Source organism: Kluyveromyces marxianus, chromosome 6 (assembly GCF_001417885.1).
Source record: "Kluyveromyces marxianus DMKU3-1042 DNA, complete genome, chromosome 6".
Classification (NCBI taxonomy): Eukaryota; Fungi; Ascomycota; class Saccharomycetes; order Saccharomycetales; family Saccharomycetaceae; genus Kluyveromyces; species Kluyveromyces marxianus.
This window is the reverse complement of record NC_036030.1, coordinates 1,078,787-1,094,646: the sequence shown is the minus strand read 5'-3', so window position 1 is coordinate 1,094,646 and position 15,860 is coordinate 1,078,787. Positions and strand designations below refer to the sequence as shown.

Sequence of the window (15,860 nt, the reverse complement as noted above, 5' to 3'; positions counted from 1 at the left end):
GAGCAAAATTGTTTTGTTTGTTGACAAAACGACACCTCTTTCCTTGGAAAAGAACTAGGATACGGGAGTTCAGCATCAGTCATATCTCTCTTAACAAGATGAATATTTTAGTCTATAATGGGGCCGGTTCATCCCCGGAATCCGTCAGGCATACCATTGAAACTTTTCGGACATTGTTGGAACCATACTACGCAGTTTCTCCAGTATCAGCAAGAACATTAGAAACCGAGCCATGGACTAGTAAGACATCAGCTGTTGTGTTCCCAGGTGGTGCAGATTTGTCGTATGTTAGAGATTGCGCGAAAGTGATACCAAAGATTAGAGATTTCGTGTATAAGGATGGAGGGCTGTTCATTGGGATATGTGCAGGTGGATATTTTGGATCCAGTTACTGCGAGTTCGCTAGAGGGGATCCAAATTATGAAGTCAGTGGTCCAAGAGACTTAAAACTCTTTCCAGGTATGGCTAGAGGGCCTGCCTTTAATGGGTTCAGATATAACAAGGAAGATGGGGCCAAGACAGTGCACTTAAAGGTTAACGGAGTTGACGGGATGAATGAAGCCTACTCATATTACAATGGAGGAGCTATTTTTGTTGACTCACAAAAAATGCCCGATGTTCAAGTGTTAGCTGAATATATGGACACTCCTGATGCATCTTATTCTGATGATCCAAATTCAGAAGAAAAGATTCCAGCAGCCGTGGTTCTTATTAAGCATGGGAAAGGTAAAGCACTTTTACTTGGTCCCCACCCTGAGGTCCCCTCAAGTGCTCTTAAAAAAATTGGTGAGGATTGGTATGACAATGGGGTTGTTGATAAGCTTAAAAAGAATGAAAAGCTAAGGTTCCGCTTCATGAAGGAAATACTAATCAAAGCTGGGCTCAAGTGTAACAATACTATTACGAATCCAGGTTATCCAGATTTAACTCCAATTTTTGTTAGTACTAAACATAATAAGGATATCCTCAAAACTTTTGAGGCTAACCTCAAGGCCAAAGCAACTAAGTCCGACGCAGTCGATGGGTCATTTCACTTGGTTTGCGAAAACGATGAATTTGACGTCTATGAAGGCTTTACTCATTCAGAAATAGCTCATCAGAAACTACTTGGTGTTCATCCAGAAGAAGCTGTCAAGCAAATAATTTTCCCAGACAACTCAGAATCTGTTCCAAATAATTCCTTAGTCTCTCATTTCGACATTGAGAAGTTCTTTGATCAATTAAGACCATCTAACACATTAGGTTCATTGTTACTATATGGAGATGTTGTCACATCGACGAGTATGATATTAGACCAAAATAAGACCTTGCTTGCAGCTTTACCTGAGAATTCTGCTATTCATGTTGGTACTATCCAAGTCTCCGGCAGAGGACGTGGAGGAAATACATGGGTCAATCCAAAAGGTGTACTTGCTTCAACGACAGCTATAAACGTACCTGCAGTTTCTTCTCATACTGGAAAAAATACCCCTATTGTTTTTGTTCAATATTTAGCAATGCTTGCATATTGTAAAGCTATAAAGACGTATGCTCCCGGCTACGAAGATTTACCGGTTAGAATTAAATGGCCTAACGACCTTTATGCAATGAAACCCCAGTTCTATTACAACAATGACGTCAAATTGTTAGGAAAGGGGTTTTCAGATAGTGTTTTAAGTCGTGACGATATCGACCCTGCATTGGTCAAAGTTTCTGGTCTTTTGGTTACAACTAATTTCATTGGAGGAAAATATTCTTTACTGTTAGGTTGTGGTATAAACGTCACAAACGAGGCACCTACTACATCGTTAGCCACATGGGTAAATATTTTGAATCAAGAGAGGGATGCTTTAGGAATGCCACATTTACCAGCTATTGAACATGAAGTTTTATTAGCTAAGTATTTGAATGAACTCGATTCTTTGTTGAAGAAGTTCCTAGTTCAAGGACCTTCAGCAATTCTCCCTGATTATTACGAGTTGTGGTTACATTCCAACCAGATTGTAAAATTGACGGACCATAATTCTGTAAGGGCAAAGATTGTAGGTATCACTGAAGATTATGGATTGTTAATTGCTAAAGAATTAGCAGCTGGTAGTGATTATCAATATACTGGAAATGTATACCATCTCCAACCAGATGGAAATACCTTTGATATTTTCAGAGGTTTGATATCTAAGAAAGCTTAGATTACAATATCCTGTGTGTTTGTGTTGTTCATTTATATGTATACGAAAATATAAGTATTTCTATTGTACCATAATCTAGAGGGTATATTTACCTAATGGTAATTGATAAGTACTATAATGAAAGGCGCATTAAACTAACTTTAAACAAAGGTAGATATAAAACTATACTAAAATACAAGGTTGAAAATGATACATTTCTTAAAAATTTTTGTCGTAATATCTTTAGTTACGTTATTGAAAAGAGATCATAATAAAACTGAAACTGTTTTCCGTGTCAACTGCCTACTTCAATTTTTCAGTTATTTGTTATCCTTCTTTTCTTCATCAGATTCCTCCTTCTTTGGATCCGCAGGAGAGTATGAACCAGGATTATATTGAGGAGATGTTGGTGAGTACGATGGTGATGTAGGCGAGTAAGATGGTGACGTTGGTGAGTATGATGGCGATGTAGGTGAGTATGATGGTGATGTTGGTGAGTATGATGGCGATGTAGGTGAGTATGATGGTGATGTTGGTGAATATGATGGTGATGTAGGAGAGTATGATGGCGAGGTTGGTGAGTATGATGGTGATGTAGGAGAGTATGATGGTGACGTAGGAGAGTATGATGGTGATGTAGGAGAGTATGATGGCGAGGTTGGTGAATATGATGGTGATGTAGGAGAGTATGATGGCGAAGTTGGTGAATACGATGGCGATGTTGGTGAGTACGATGGAGATGTTGGTGAGTACGATGGTGAGGTTGGGGAGTACGATGGTGATGTAGGAGAGTATGATGGTGATGTAGGAGAGTATGATGGCGAGGTTGGTGAGTATGATGGTGATGTTGGTGAATAAGCTGGAGACGTTGGAGAATATGATGGTGATGTAGCTTCACCAAATCCAGGTGATGTTGGAGCATTGCCATATCCACTGAATGGAGAAGTTGCAGAACCATAATCTGTTCCACCATATGCGGTGAATCCTCCTGATAAAGCGTCAGCTCCGCCTGATTCTACCAAAGGAGAGAACATTAGTTCATCCTTGACGTCAATTTCGGCATTTGCTAGACCGCTATCGTTAGAATATGGAGTAGCACCTCCATCTTGTCCTTCAGTCTTGACTTCTTTATGTTCAGGCATGTATTTCACTAATGACTCATCATCTATCATGACGTCAAAGGCACCAGTACCAATAGGAGCCATTTGGCCAAGGATCACGTTTTCAGAAACACCACGGCAATCGTCCAATTCGGCTGCCGCACCGGCTTCAAATAGAATTTCTACTGTCTCTTCGAAAGAACATCTCATTAGTGCACCGGTATCAGCTCTGTTGAAACCATGACGTGTGACCGACATCAAGAAACCTTGAGAAGTCATAACATCGACTAGCAATGCCATATGACGGTAGTTCACATAAGAACCATCGGATGCAATAACGTTATAAACTTCTCTGTACAACGCAGCACGACCAGCCTCAATACCCAACACATTCATTATATCAATGAAGGAATTGGTATAAATACGGCTTGAATCAACACCTGGAACAGACATAACTTCAGATAAATTAACACCATCTGTTTCCAAAACCCATTCTGGAACTTTATGATATTCACCTGTTTCACTTGGAATCTTTCTATCGTATTTCATCATCACGACACGAGTAATATCTTCAACACCACGCAGAGTAATCTTCTGAAGCATGGAATTTTCAATCTTCTTTAACATATGATCTTCCTCTGCCTCAACATCAGCATCTAGGGTCTTTGGATCACGAATAACACGGCAACGAATAATTAATCTGTCAGCGTTATCTTCGGACCATATGACAAACAAGTCATTCTTAAATGTTTCTTTGATCTTCTCACCAACTTGACCCATGGTTAAGTCTTTATCGGTCATTGCAGCACGATCAAGCTCTAGACGTAGCAACCAAGGAGATTGATAATCAAGAGATTTTTCGGTTTCTTCGTCCATCAAGGAGAAATGTAACTGAATAATTTCTTCATCTTCTTCTATAACAGTCGAGCGAGGATCTGGATCATAATAAATCTCAGAGGCAACGGTGACACTTTTAAGCGTAGTATGTTCGATAGCAGAACGAATTTCCTTAGCCTTTTCTTGATCTGACGCATATTCTGGATCCAAATACACCGTAAGTGATGGTGTTTTCATGTTTTTAGCCACATTCAAAATTTCCTTTAAACGTGGAACACCTGAAGTCACCTTCTTGGAGGCCACACCAGCAAAATGGAATGTGTTTAAGGTCATTTGGGTAGCAGGTTCACCAATAGATTGTGCTGCTAAAACACCAACCATCTCACCAGGATGGACTATAGATCTTAAGAATTGAGCTTCAATGTTATTCAATACCCATTCAAAGGTTTGTTTGTTTAGTCTGTACTCTTCGATTACTCTACGAGTTGCCAAACGAGAACGCAACAAACAACAGAATAGGGTAATAGCGTTCTTTTGAGCTTCTTTTAGGATATCGCTTTGACCACGTACGATTAATAACTTCTTTTGTAGATTCTGAACACCGTGAATAACATCTTCAATAGTGAGATCTGTTGGCTTTGTTAAATCGACACGGAAAGTCTGTTGAGAGTTCTGAATAATACGTTTGATATTGACTGGTAATGGCCAATTGTGTTCACCATCAACAAATATCTTTCTCAATGATTGACGATCCTCGACTAATTGTTTGTACTCCTCATTGAGTAACAACTGTAATTTGGAGTCACCAATGATTTCAGAACCAGATTCCAAGAGAGAAGGATCAAGAGAGTATTCCTCGTTCAATAAGTCGATCTTATAACGCTTCTCAAATGCAGCGTCCGATCCGGGAATGGTGTCGATAGATTGTTTTTCGATATGAGAAGCGTCCATACCATCTTCACCATAGATGAATTGAATAACGTTACCTAACGAGTTTCTCGTAGTACCATCGTAATGAACCATAATATCTTCTAAAGCTTTAACTAAACGACGTTGGATATACCCGGTCTCTGCTGTTTTCACAGCAGTATCAATCAAACCTTCACGACCACCCATCGCATGGAAAAAGAACTCTTGAGGAGTTAAACCTCTCAAGTAAGAGTTTTCAACGAAACCCTTTGATTCTGGAGAGTAGTCATCCTTAGAGAAATGTGGTAGGGTACGATCGGCAAACCCGAAAGCAATACGCTTACCTTCCACCGATTGTTGACCAACACAGGCAGACATTTGGGCAATGTTAATAAAGGAACCCTTTGAACCTGCACTGACCATCTGTTTCACATTATTCAAATCCTTCAAGTTAACTTCTGCTGAACGACCTGCTTTGTCTCTTGCCTCGTTCAAGTAACGAACAACATTATCCTCAAAGGATTCACGTAGAGTCATACCATGTTTGGCTGTTAGCAAGTTCGCTTGTGCTTCTTTGGTAACATCCTCGACCTTCTTTTTGGCAATGGCAATTGCTTCAGTAATTTCTCTCATAGTCTTTTCATCGGCGATTGTATCACCAATACCAATGGAAAAACCGTTGTGTAAGAACCAGTAGTTCACAACTTTTTGGATATTACTGAAAAGACGAGCGCAGATTTCTGGTCCTTTTTCTCTTGTTACAACATGGATCAAACCACCACTTGAAGAACCAACAGTCTTTTTATCTACGACACCAAAAATAATTTGACCGTCAATAATTAACATACCGTTGTCCTTAGGTGATAAAAATGTGGTTCCATCATCAAAACGTTGTAAGTGAATACCATTTGGAATGGCCATAGAGAGAATCTGTTTACCAGACCATAAAGGTTTTGGTTTGAGAATAGCTGGTGTTGGGATAATACCGTCCCAGTCGGGAATCCAGTAAAGCATATTTAGCACCTGATCGATCTCTATGAAAGTATCTCTTAAAGTCATTTTACGAATACCACATAGCGTATCTTGAACAATACCCATACATGGCTTATTCGATTGTGGGGACACAATTTGTAGAGGAACGGCACATAACTGAGATAGTTCGGCTCTTGTTTCTTCAGATTGTGGAACGTGTAAATTCATTTCGTCACCATCAAAATCTGCATTATAAGGGGATGTAACAGACAAATTTAGCCTGAAGGTAGAATACGGCATAACCTTAACTCTGTGTGCCATCATAGACATCTTGTGAAGGGATGGTTGACGATTGAATAAAACGGGATCATTATCAGTGATGTGACGTTCCACTTTCCAACCATACTGTAGTTGGATATCACCTGCTCTCTTACTGTATCTCAAATCAATACGATCACCATTTTCACGGATAACGTATTTAGCACCTGGGTGTTCATTTGGACCATTGCGCACCAATTGAGTTAAACGGTCAATATTGTACGGGGTCACAACTTCAGGGTATGTTAGTGTCTTAGCAATAGACTTTGGAACACCAACTTGATCCAAGTCTAAATTAGGATCACCAGAAATAACGGTACGAGCAGAGAAATCTACACGCTTCCCCATAAGGTTACCTCTGATACGTCCTTCCTTACCTTTTAAACGGGCACGGATCGATTTAATAGGACGACCGGATTTTTGAACAGCTTGTGGTTGACCAGCAATATCGTTGTCCATGTATGTTGCAACATGGAATTGCAACAAAGATTCCGATTCCTGAATAACGTGTTGTGGAGAACCGTTTATTTCTAGTTTTTGGACATTTATGTTAGCTTTCAAGATATCCCCAAGTTTATAAGTCAAATCATCTTCACCTCTTTGAGATTCATTGAAGGAAATAGATGGACGAACTGGAGGAGGAGGAACTGGTAACACTGTTAGAATCATCCACTCAGGACGAGAGAAGTCTTCATTGAACCCAAGCCTCCATCCATCTTCTGGGGAGATATGTTTGAAGACGTTCAAAATTTCCTCAGCAGAGATAATACGCTTTTCAGGTTGGTCAGAGTCTTCGGCATTTTTATCCTTTTTCCAGGTACCAACTAAACTTAGACCATCCTTACGAATACTTGGTTGGATATGACCACATCCACCTCTGGAAATAAACACTGTTGGGTCATCAGGTGATGGAACTTCGGTCTCACATACCATTTTAGTTTTACATAAAGTCCAAACAGCGTTAAATCTTCTCTTCGAGTCTTTGATTTTGATAGCCTGTCTCATTTGTTCGTTATACTCATCTAGAAGCAATTTACCACAGTGCATACATACACATTCGCAAACCTTCTTGATTTTAGATATAAAACCGATATGGAAAACAGGCTTCGCAAGCTCAATATGACCAAAATGACCAGGACACTCACTCATGCCTTCACCACAGGTTTGACACTTATAGTTACGATCAATAGAACCCAATCTTGGATCGTTAAGCCCACCTATTTTAGCTTTCATTTGACTCTCGTCCATTGTTTCTGGGAATTCAATCTTAGCAACAGAAATACCACGGACTTCTTCAGGAGAAAAGAGACCGAATTGGACTTCTTTGATGGTACGAAGGGGTGCACTTGAGTAAGGAAAATCAACCATTTTTTTATGTTTATAGTTTTATCGATTTTTTGTAGTATAATTAATGAGAAAGCTTGACGAACAGTTGTTCAATACTTTGAATGAAATATTATGCGACCTTCAAAGAATTATGTTAATAATTGAAACACTTCCAAAATAATCGGTTAGATATGAGTGTTTTTTTGTTGATATTATGAGGTAAAAATGCTAATAATTGTTAAAGGCAGCGATTTAAGAACTTCGAATTAAAACACCAGTCTCTGCGCTTGATAATATTATTATTTTTTTTTATGTTTTTGATAAGAGTATTAGCCAGATGAGAAGTTTATCCACTATTTCGCCCTGGTTTCAGTCCTGATAAATGGTTCTTACCAGTTATCTGAGAATGTAATACCTTGAAAAAAGGAATGGATCCCAATTAGTGTTTTACGAACTCAAATAGATCGTTAGCACTTGTGAAAGTTCTGATAGTACAGACTTCAATTCAATAGAGTCTTTCCAGATGGTCAATAGACAGTATAGAAGGTTAATAAGAAACCGTTATTCCACTGTGGTTTTTCCTTCCTATTGACAAAAGTAAAAGAACAAACGACGAAGACTATCTGATGCAATTCGTCAGTCTATGGTCCAGTAAAGAGAATTATTTGGAGTGGTGAGATCCAAGTGCCGGGTTCTGAGCGGTAGGTTTCTTCTTCCTCTCTGGTAAGCTACTTTGTTTTGTATGTTTATTTAATTCTTTGTTTTCTAATTCTTTGCCACTTCAAATAAAATGAAAATTTTTGGACAATTCATCAGTAAAATATATACGTATAACGTGATCTCAATTGAATCGTGACTGATGAAATAGGAAGAGAGTACATACATACATACATACACATGCTTAATTGAGTAGCACCATTACAACACGTTAGATCTGTAAAAGGTTCAATAATCTGATATAATCATCATTTTTATAAGATTTTATCCTGTAATGGCTAAAAATATCATGAATATCAAGATTATTATGGTACTAACCAAACATCTTCGATAGAGACTTCTTTTGTTGTTCTAGGAGTTTTTTGCTAGCAACTCTAGCTTCTTGTAGAGCTTTTTGAATGGCTGCATTCTGTGCATCATATGAACTTGCAAGTTCGAGATCAGTTACAGCCATTTCAGGGTTTTTAGTATTGTAGTAGGCCAAACCACGGTGATATAATGCTTTTGCCTTTGATTTATCGTTTATGTTGTCTGCGTGAAGGGCTTCTGTAGCTGCACTGAGGGTCCTGCTGTAATTTTTCAATTTAGATGCTGTCACAGCGATATTCAAAAATATAGATACTCTCAAAGTATCAACTCTCAAGATATCTTCTTCTGGCAAATCTTCAGGGAAGAATTGTCTCAACATAATTGAACTTTTTTCGTACTTTTCTAGGGCCACCTCAAAGTTCTTCTCTTTGAATTGTTGTGTCCCGATCGCTTTTACAGCTTCTACTGCCTTTAAAACACTGTTGACGTCTTTCAAATCAACCTTTATATCATCTGAGAGATTTTCCTCGTAATTGTCACCGTATTTATCGGCAGGAGTTGCTTCGGCATCAGCTGGAACTTGGTAGTCTGATGGTAAAATACCACAGTCCTCAATTTTTACTTCCTTTTTTGGCTTATCGTAGTCATCAGTTTCAATCTTCTCGATGACTCTAACTAGTCTTTTACCCTGGATCACTTCACCAAAGACGACATGCTTTCCATTCAAATGAGGAGTTGGACCGCAAGTAATGAATGCTTGGGAACCATTGGTATTAGCTCCGGCGTTAGCCATAGACAACAAGAAAGGTTTGTCATGTTTTATGGTGAAGTTTTCATCTTCAAATTTCTCACCGTATATAGATTCACCACCAGTGCCGTCAAAATTGGTGAAGTCACCAAATTGGCACATGAATGATTTAATAACTCTGTGGAATATTGAACCCTTGTATGAAAGTGGTACATCTGGCTTCGTTTTAGCAAATCCAGATTTGCCTTCACACAATTTCACGAAATTCTCAGCTGTTTTTGGCACAACATCAGAATATAGTTCAAATACAATTCTTCCCGCTGGTTCCCCACCAATTGATATGTCAAAGAATGTCTTTGGTCTAGCTTCGCTCATTTTCGTTATAGTTTGTGTCTATCTTATCCTATCCGACTCCGTGCTCTTATCTATTAACAGATTACTGGTGCTTGCGCGATGGTATCTGGGTATGCAGAAATTCAATATCTAACTCGAGAGATATGGTAACAATAACTTCCAGAGCTTAGTTAATCGTCTTCGTGTTATATATTCGTCTTTCTTAGCTTCGTATCCTAATTTTTTCACAAATGCAGTGGATACTTCGAATTTGCTAGAAAAGTTTGTTTGTTACACTATACCTTTATTCTCAGAAAGAATAGAGAATCCAAAAAAAAAAAGAGCCAGAGGTAAGAACAGCTAGTCATTTTTCTCTAGCGATGTTGTTGTACGACTCGCTAGTGTAGTCGTTGTCAGAATCCGGTTCCTCCAAGAACTCTTCTTCCTCAACCTCTGTTTCTTTGATGAGCTTGGAATCTTGATTTGTATCCTCCTCTTCATTCCATATAGACGTGTTTAGCGTCTGATCATCGTCGATGTCCAAGATATCACGCAAAACACTTTTGTAAACTACAGCTGTATCTGGAGATATCTTACTCGATCTATCATTTTGGTTTAGGTTACGAAGGTGGCCATTGTCTTGTATAATTTCACCTGTTCGTAGATCAATTGTGTCGCCTTGATCCTCGATGTTCTCATATTTAGCGATAATCTCCGACCACACACGTTTCATGTTTTCGTCCGCCTTTCTGTGACGTTCCATAATCTCTTCATCTGAGAGTTTCGGTATTAAACGGTTTTCCTTCGACAGGATGTACACTACGCCATCTTTCCTTGTTTTTGGTGATGTCTTGTGATCTTGATCTTCTTCAGATTTTGACGATGACTCCTTCACTAAAAGGTCCTTTAGCACCCCAGTTAGCCTTTTCAGGCTAGACTTCTTTTTCTTGGTAACCCCTAGGCTTGATTTATTCATATCCGCTGGGTACGGTACGGTACGGTTACACTTTTCCTACTCCAGTTCCTAAATGCCTACTTTATGTGGTACATCGTTAAATTACATTACGTTCGTTACTTTATATTTTAATTTCGGTTTATATTATTTATGCAAAGCAGTAGTGACGCGAGCATTTGTTGTGAACAACTTTTGCAAAAACATCCACACAACAAGACACGCATTGTATTAACAAGTTCGATTGCGATTTATGGTTGTTGTTGTGGCGCGTTAACAGTCCCGACCCTATGGTCGTTTCCCTTTGATTGCCAGCACTCTTTGAAAAGCTTCATTTCTCCAAGACACTGTCTCCAATCGTTGGTCTCCGCATGACATAGTTGCAATGCTAAATTTTCTACATAGCATCCTGTGTTTGTAATTCGTTTATCCCATGCATCAGGATCTTCCTGGTCCATTTCTTGGTACTCTTCCAAAGCCTGCTTATAATACTTTGATTGCTCTTCTGCCATGGCTAGTGTCTGATTTGCAGCTATTGTTGTATTCTGAAGTGTGTTACTACTGACGTATAATATCTTACGCAAAACTCATGAATAGGACACTAAATTCCTTTTATATATACCTCTACTCGTTTATAACTAACTTTTCTTTCAGAGCATCATCATCATCATCACTATTATAGTTTATATATCAGACTACCATTTTTAAAACTAAATGTCTGTCATTACACTGTAAACAGGAATAAGGGACGTAAAAGCGTAGTAAAATATATCGGCAAAAAGGGAATCTATTGACATTTGTTCCAATAATACTACAATCTTCACGATGAATCGATTGCCCACGGAAACACGTACTATGTTGTATGGTTTATTGTAGTACAATTGATCTTAATCACGTGACGACAAACACCCTGGCTAGAATTTCGTTCCAAAAATATGTATGGTAAATGCCACGGCGACCACAATTTTTTTTTTTATTTTATTTTATTCAACCAGTATTGAAGAAAACCAAGAATCTACAAAGATTCCTTGATTATTTTGCAAACAACGATGAAAACAAGAGCAAGGACGGAAGAAAGTATAGAATTATACTTTGAGCAGAGATCATTGCTACGTTAACCGTTAAGCAAATCAATTTGTGATCAATTGTAATTATTAGTGTACTTGTACGATGGTTAAGCTAGCTGAGTATCCTCGTACAGCTACGTTCTCATGGTCTCACGATAGAGTACCCGTTTTGGCGACGGGTACTGCATCTGGAGCCATCGATGCCGACTTTTCGAGCACTTCAACACTAGAATTCTGGTCGCTACTTTCCTTTGACGAAGCAAAGCCTAAGGGGTCGATTGTTGCAGACGCAAGGTTCAATGATTTGGATTGGTCTAAAGACAACAAAATAGTTGCTGGTGCTTTGGAAAACGGGACCGTTGAGTTTTTTGATGCTGATGCGATGAAATCTGTTGCGAAGATAAGTAAGCACCAGGGATCAGTCAAAACTTTGAGTTTCAATACAAAGCAGAGCAATGTTCTAGTGTCTGGTGGTAGCCAGGGCGATATTTTCGTGTGGGATACCAACAAAATCGAATCTGCGGATTACTCTCCTTTTTCAAGTGGTTCTCGTACTACTCCAATTGACGAGGTGTCTTCCTTGGCTTGGAACCAATCGCTAGCACACGTTTTCGCCTCAGCAAGCTCTTCAGGCTACGCGTCTATATGGGATTTGAAGGCCAAGAAGGAGGTTCTACATCTAAGTTATTCTTCACCCACGTCTGGTATTAAGGTTCCACTAACTGTTGTGGAATGGCATCCATCGAACTCAACTCGAATCGCTACAGCTACCAACTTGGACTCCGAACCTGTTATACTAGTTTGGGACTTGAGAAACTCCAACGTGCCAATGAAGGTTCTAGCTAATGGCCATTCCAAGGGTGTGTTATCGCTTGATTGGTGTAAACAAGATGAAAACCTACTTCTATCCAGTGGCCGTGATAACACCTCAATCTTGTGGAATCCAGAAGAGGGATCATTGTTGACGCAATTTGCCACACGCGGTAATTGGGTCTTCAAGTCTAAGTTTGCTCCAGAAGCACCTGATTTGTTTGCTTCTGCCTCTTTCGACAACAAGATCGTTGTTCAAACTTTACAAAACTTGAACACAAGTCTAGATGCCCAAGCCAATGAATCAAAACAACATGCTTCTGAGGATGAGTTCTGGAACAACGTGACCGAAAACTCCGTCGATGATAAGCCAAATACCGTTAAGATCCAGGCCCCAAGTTGGTACGGTAACAGATCCCCAGCTGCTCAATGGGCTTTTGGAGGTAAGTTGGTCAAAATTACCAATGATCAAAAAGGTGTCAGCATAGTGAGACCGTCCGTTTCAGGTATGGAAAAGAACGAATTATTTGACGAATCCTTGAAAAATAAAGATTTCGTTAAATTAATTAACAAGAGATTGTCCCACAAGATTAACGCCACAAACGAGGAAGACTGGAACTTGTTAGAGAACCTTTCTATGGATGGAACTGAAATATTTTTAAAGGAAGCTCTATCTTTAGATGAAGCTGAAGAAGAACAAAATGAAAAGGAAACTGATCAAGAAGGGTCTGACTTCTTTAATGATCTAAATGATAAGTTTGTTCCAAGCGGCTCTTTCGAATTAGACTTTTCAGAAAGTGTCAAGCCAATTACTTCTGCCCTTGTTAAAGGTGATTTGAGGGGTGCCCTAAGCCATGCTCTGGAAAAGGATCTCTTGTTAGAAGCGCTTATCATTGGTATTACCTCTGGTGATGAAACGTTGATCGATAGAGCTAAGAATTCCTACTTCACGAAATACTCTCAAGAATCAAGTTTGGCAAGAACACTTTATTCTACTGCCCAAAAAGATGTTACCGATATTGTGGAAAATATCGCAACATCACAGTGGAAGGAGGCTGTTAAGCTCACCTTCACATACACTAAAGATGAAGAAAAGAAGAACTCTCTATTAGTTAAATTAGGTGAAAGATTGCTAGCTGAAGGAAACAGAAAAGATGCAATTCTATTGTATCTGGCTGGCCAGTCCTTGGATAACATTGCATCTATATGGTTAGACGAATTCACAGAACTTGAAAGTGAATTAAAATCCAGGAAGGATACACTATATGAAGCTCATTTGGAATGTTTGACTGAGTTTGTGGAAAGATTCACCGTTTTATCAGACTACATCAACAAGGATGTGAAGATCACTAACCAGGAATTAATCTCGAAGTTCTTAGAATTCGTTAATGTTACAGCTACTAATGGTGACTTTGACTTGGCGTTGAGATTCTTGGAAACCCTCCCAGGAGATAATGAGGAAGTCAAGGGTGAAAAACAACGTGTTTTGATTGCTTCTGGTAAGTCTGTTTCTAGCAGAACTTCCAACTTATCCGATGCAACCAAATCGAAGCAAGGTAGATATTCTTCAGTCAGTGCAAATGCTCCAGTTGCAGGCATTGCAACACCAAATCCTTTACTCACGGGTGGCCAACCATCTATTGCGTCTAGCACGAATGCTAGACCAAGGCAAGCTGCTTATGCTAGCTACACTCCGGCTGCAACTTCTACTCCTAATCCTTATGCACCACCTGTTGCTGCTGCCTCAAACTCTACCGCTAATCCTTACGCGCCACCTGCAGCAGCAACGAATACCGCTGCGGTGGCCGCTAACCCATATGCGCCAGCAGTTTCTTCAATCCCAAACAACTCTACGCCAGCAGGTAATCACAATACCGCTATGAACGGGAGAACATCCTTTACACCTGCATCAGGAAATATCCCAGCAAATCCTTATGCCCCACGCTCGGCTGCTACTCCACTGCAACCTTCTTCTCCAGTAAGCCATCCACCAATTTCAGGTGCTAGAACTTACTCTGGTCAAACTCCTCATCTTCACGAAAAACCAATCGATGGCTGGAACGATCTGCCATCAATCCAAAAGGAAAAACCAACTCGTGCGAAGGCTGTGAATACCGCTCCAATCGGAGTCGTGGGTTCCCAATATGGAACTCCAGAATTACCAAGTGGACCAGGTTCATTGTCAAGAATAGGATCAAATCCTAGCTTCCCAGCGCCTCCTCCTCCACCATCCAATATGAGAAGAACGCCTAAACCAACACCACCTCAAGTTACTTCACCACCACCACCACCACCAGCAACATCAAAGAAGACAAGCTCTTATGCACCAACAGTTGCACCAACTCAACCGGCAACAACCAATGCTCCTTCATTCCCTGTTCCATCTTCCAACCCAGCTCCAAATGGTCACTCACAATTTGTACCACCTCCTAATCCATACAGTCCATCTCCACCTATTGCAACACCAACAGGAATAGTTCCACCAAAACCTCAAGTGTCCAATCTTCCTGCTCCAGTGCCAAAGGTAGCCGCAGCCACAGCACCACCACCAATGAAGATGAAAAGGAAGAGCCATGCAGTCGGTAACGCAAGTGCCGCAAACGATTTGTTGAGTGCTATCCAAAGCAAGCCTTCACCACCAAGCGCTTCTGTTCCTGCTCCACCTAGCAGTACTGCTCAAATTTCAGCAACACCAGTTTCAACTGCCACGCCAGAATCTATTCAACCGGCTGGCATCAGTGAGGGAGACAGACCAATTGTAGACTTTTTCCTCGCGGAGTTGGAACGTGTTACCCCATTAATTCCTCAAGAATACTCTAAGCAATTGAAAGATTGTAACAAGAGAATTAAAATACTAATTAAACATCTTGAGCAACATGACTTGTTAACACAACCTACTATCGATAAGTTGCACCATATTGTAGAACTATTGAAGGAAGGAAAGTACGCAGATGCTCTAGAAATCCACAAGGACTTATCTGAAAACCACAGTGCAGAAGCAGGCAACTGGCTCACTGGTGTCAAAAGATTAATTAATATTGCAGAGGCTACTTCTTCACAATGAAGAGGACAACAAAATCTACTCCACTACATTATTTTTAATCACATACACACTCTTATATATGTACATAAGCATCATACATAAGCTAAGATAAGAGAGATTCAATGTTTTTCTCAACCGCAGGTAATACGAAGCGTGTGTTGTCTGCCCGTCCCCTATGTTTTGTTTATTATTGTCTCTTTCGATATATACTAAAGGAAAGATTTTGCCTGATTCTTCTCACGCACAGAAAAACGAAAAATCATGAGAAAGTA

The 15,860-nt window shown here is 39.8% G+C and overlaps 6 protein-coding genes across 6 annotated transcripts; 2 read left to right on the top strand and 4 right to left on the bottom strand.

The window, feature by feature from the left end:
• Positions 1–98: 98 nt before the first annotated feature.
• On the top strand, positions 99–2,168 carry BPL1 (biotin--[acetyl-CoA-carboxylase] ligase BPL1; the record flags this gene model as incomplete). Its single annotated transcript, XM_022821195.1, has 1 exon — positions 99–2,168. The coding sequence occupies one exon, from the start codon at positions 99–101 to the stop codon at positions 2,166–2,168; it is 2,070 nt and encodes a 689-aa protein (XP_022677582.1).
• Positions 2,169–2,467: 299 nt separating this feature from the next.
• On the bottom strand, positions 2,468–7,651 carry RPO21 (DNA-directed RNA polymerase II subunit RPB1; the record flags this gene model as incomplete). The annotated part of the gene is made up of 1 exon (XM_022821194.1): positions 2,468–7,651. One exon carries the CDS (start codon positions 7,649–7,651, stop codon positions 2,468–2,470), a length of 5,184 nt encoding a protein of 1,727 aa, XP_022677581.1.
• A 988-nt stretch (positions 7,652–8,639) lies between these two features.
• Positions 8,640–9,758, bottom strand: CPR6 (peptidylprolyl isomerase CPR6; the record flags this gene model as incomplete). Its single annotated transcript, XM_022821193.1, has 1 exon — positions 8,640–9,758. The coding sequence occupies one exon, from the start codon at positions 9,756–9,758 to the stop codon at positions 8,640–8,642; it is 1,119 nt and encodes a 372-aa protein (XP_022677580.1).
• A 322-nt stretch (positions 9,759–10,080) lies between these two features.
• Positions 10,081–10,692, bottom strand: SCM3 (Scm3p; the record flags this gene model as incomplete). The annotated part of the gene is made up of 1 exon (XM_022821192.1): positions 10,081–10,692. One exon carries the CDS (start codon positions 10,690–10,692, stop codon positions 10,081–10,083), a length of 612 nt encoding a protein of 203 aa, XP_022677579.1.
• A 227-nt stretch (positions 10,693–10,919) lies between these two features.
• On the bottom strand, positions 10,920–11,180 carry COA4 (Coa4p; the record flags this gene model as incomplete). Its single annotated transcript, XM_022821191.1, has 1 exon — positions 10,920–11,180. One exon carries the CDS (start codon positions 11,178–11,180, stop codon positions 10,920–10,922), a length of 261 nt encoding a protein of 86 aa, XP_022677578.1.
• A 658-nt stretch (positions 11,181–11,838) lies between these two features.
• SEC31 (Sec31p) lies at positions 11,839–15,609 on the top strand (the record flags this gene model as incomplete). Its single annotated transcript, XM_022821190.1, has 1 exon — positions 11,839–15,609. One exon carries the CDS (start codon positions 11,839–11,841, stop codon positions 15,607–15,609), a length of 3,771 nt encoding a protein of 1,256 aa, XP_022677577.1.
• Between the last annotated feature and the right edge of the window lie 251 nt (positions 15,610–15,860).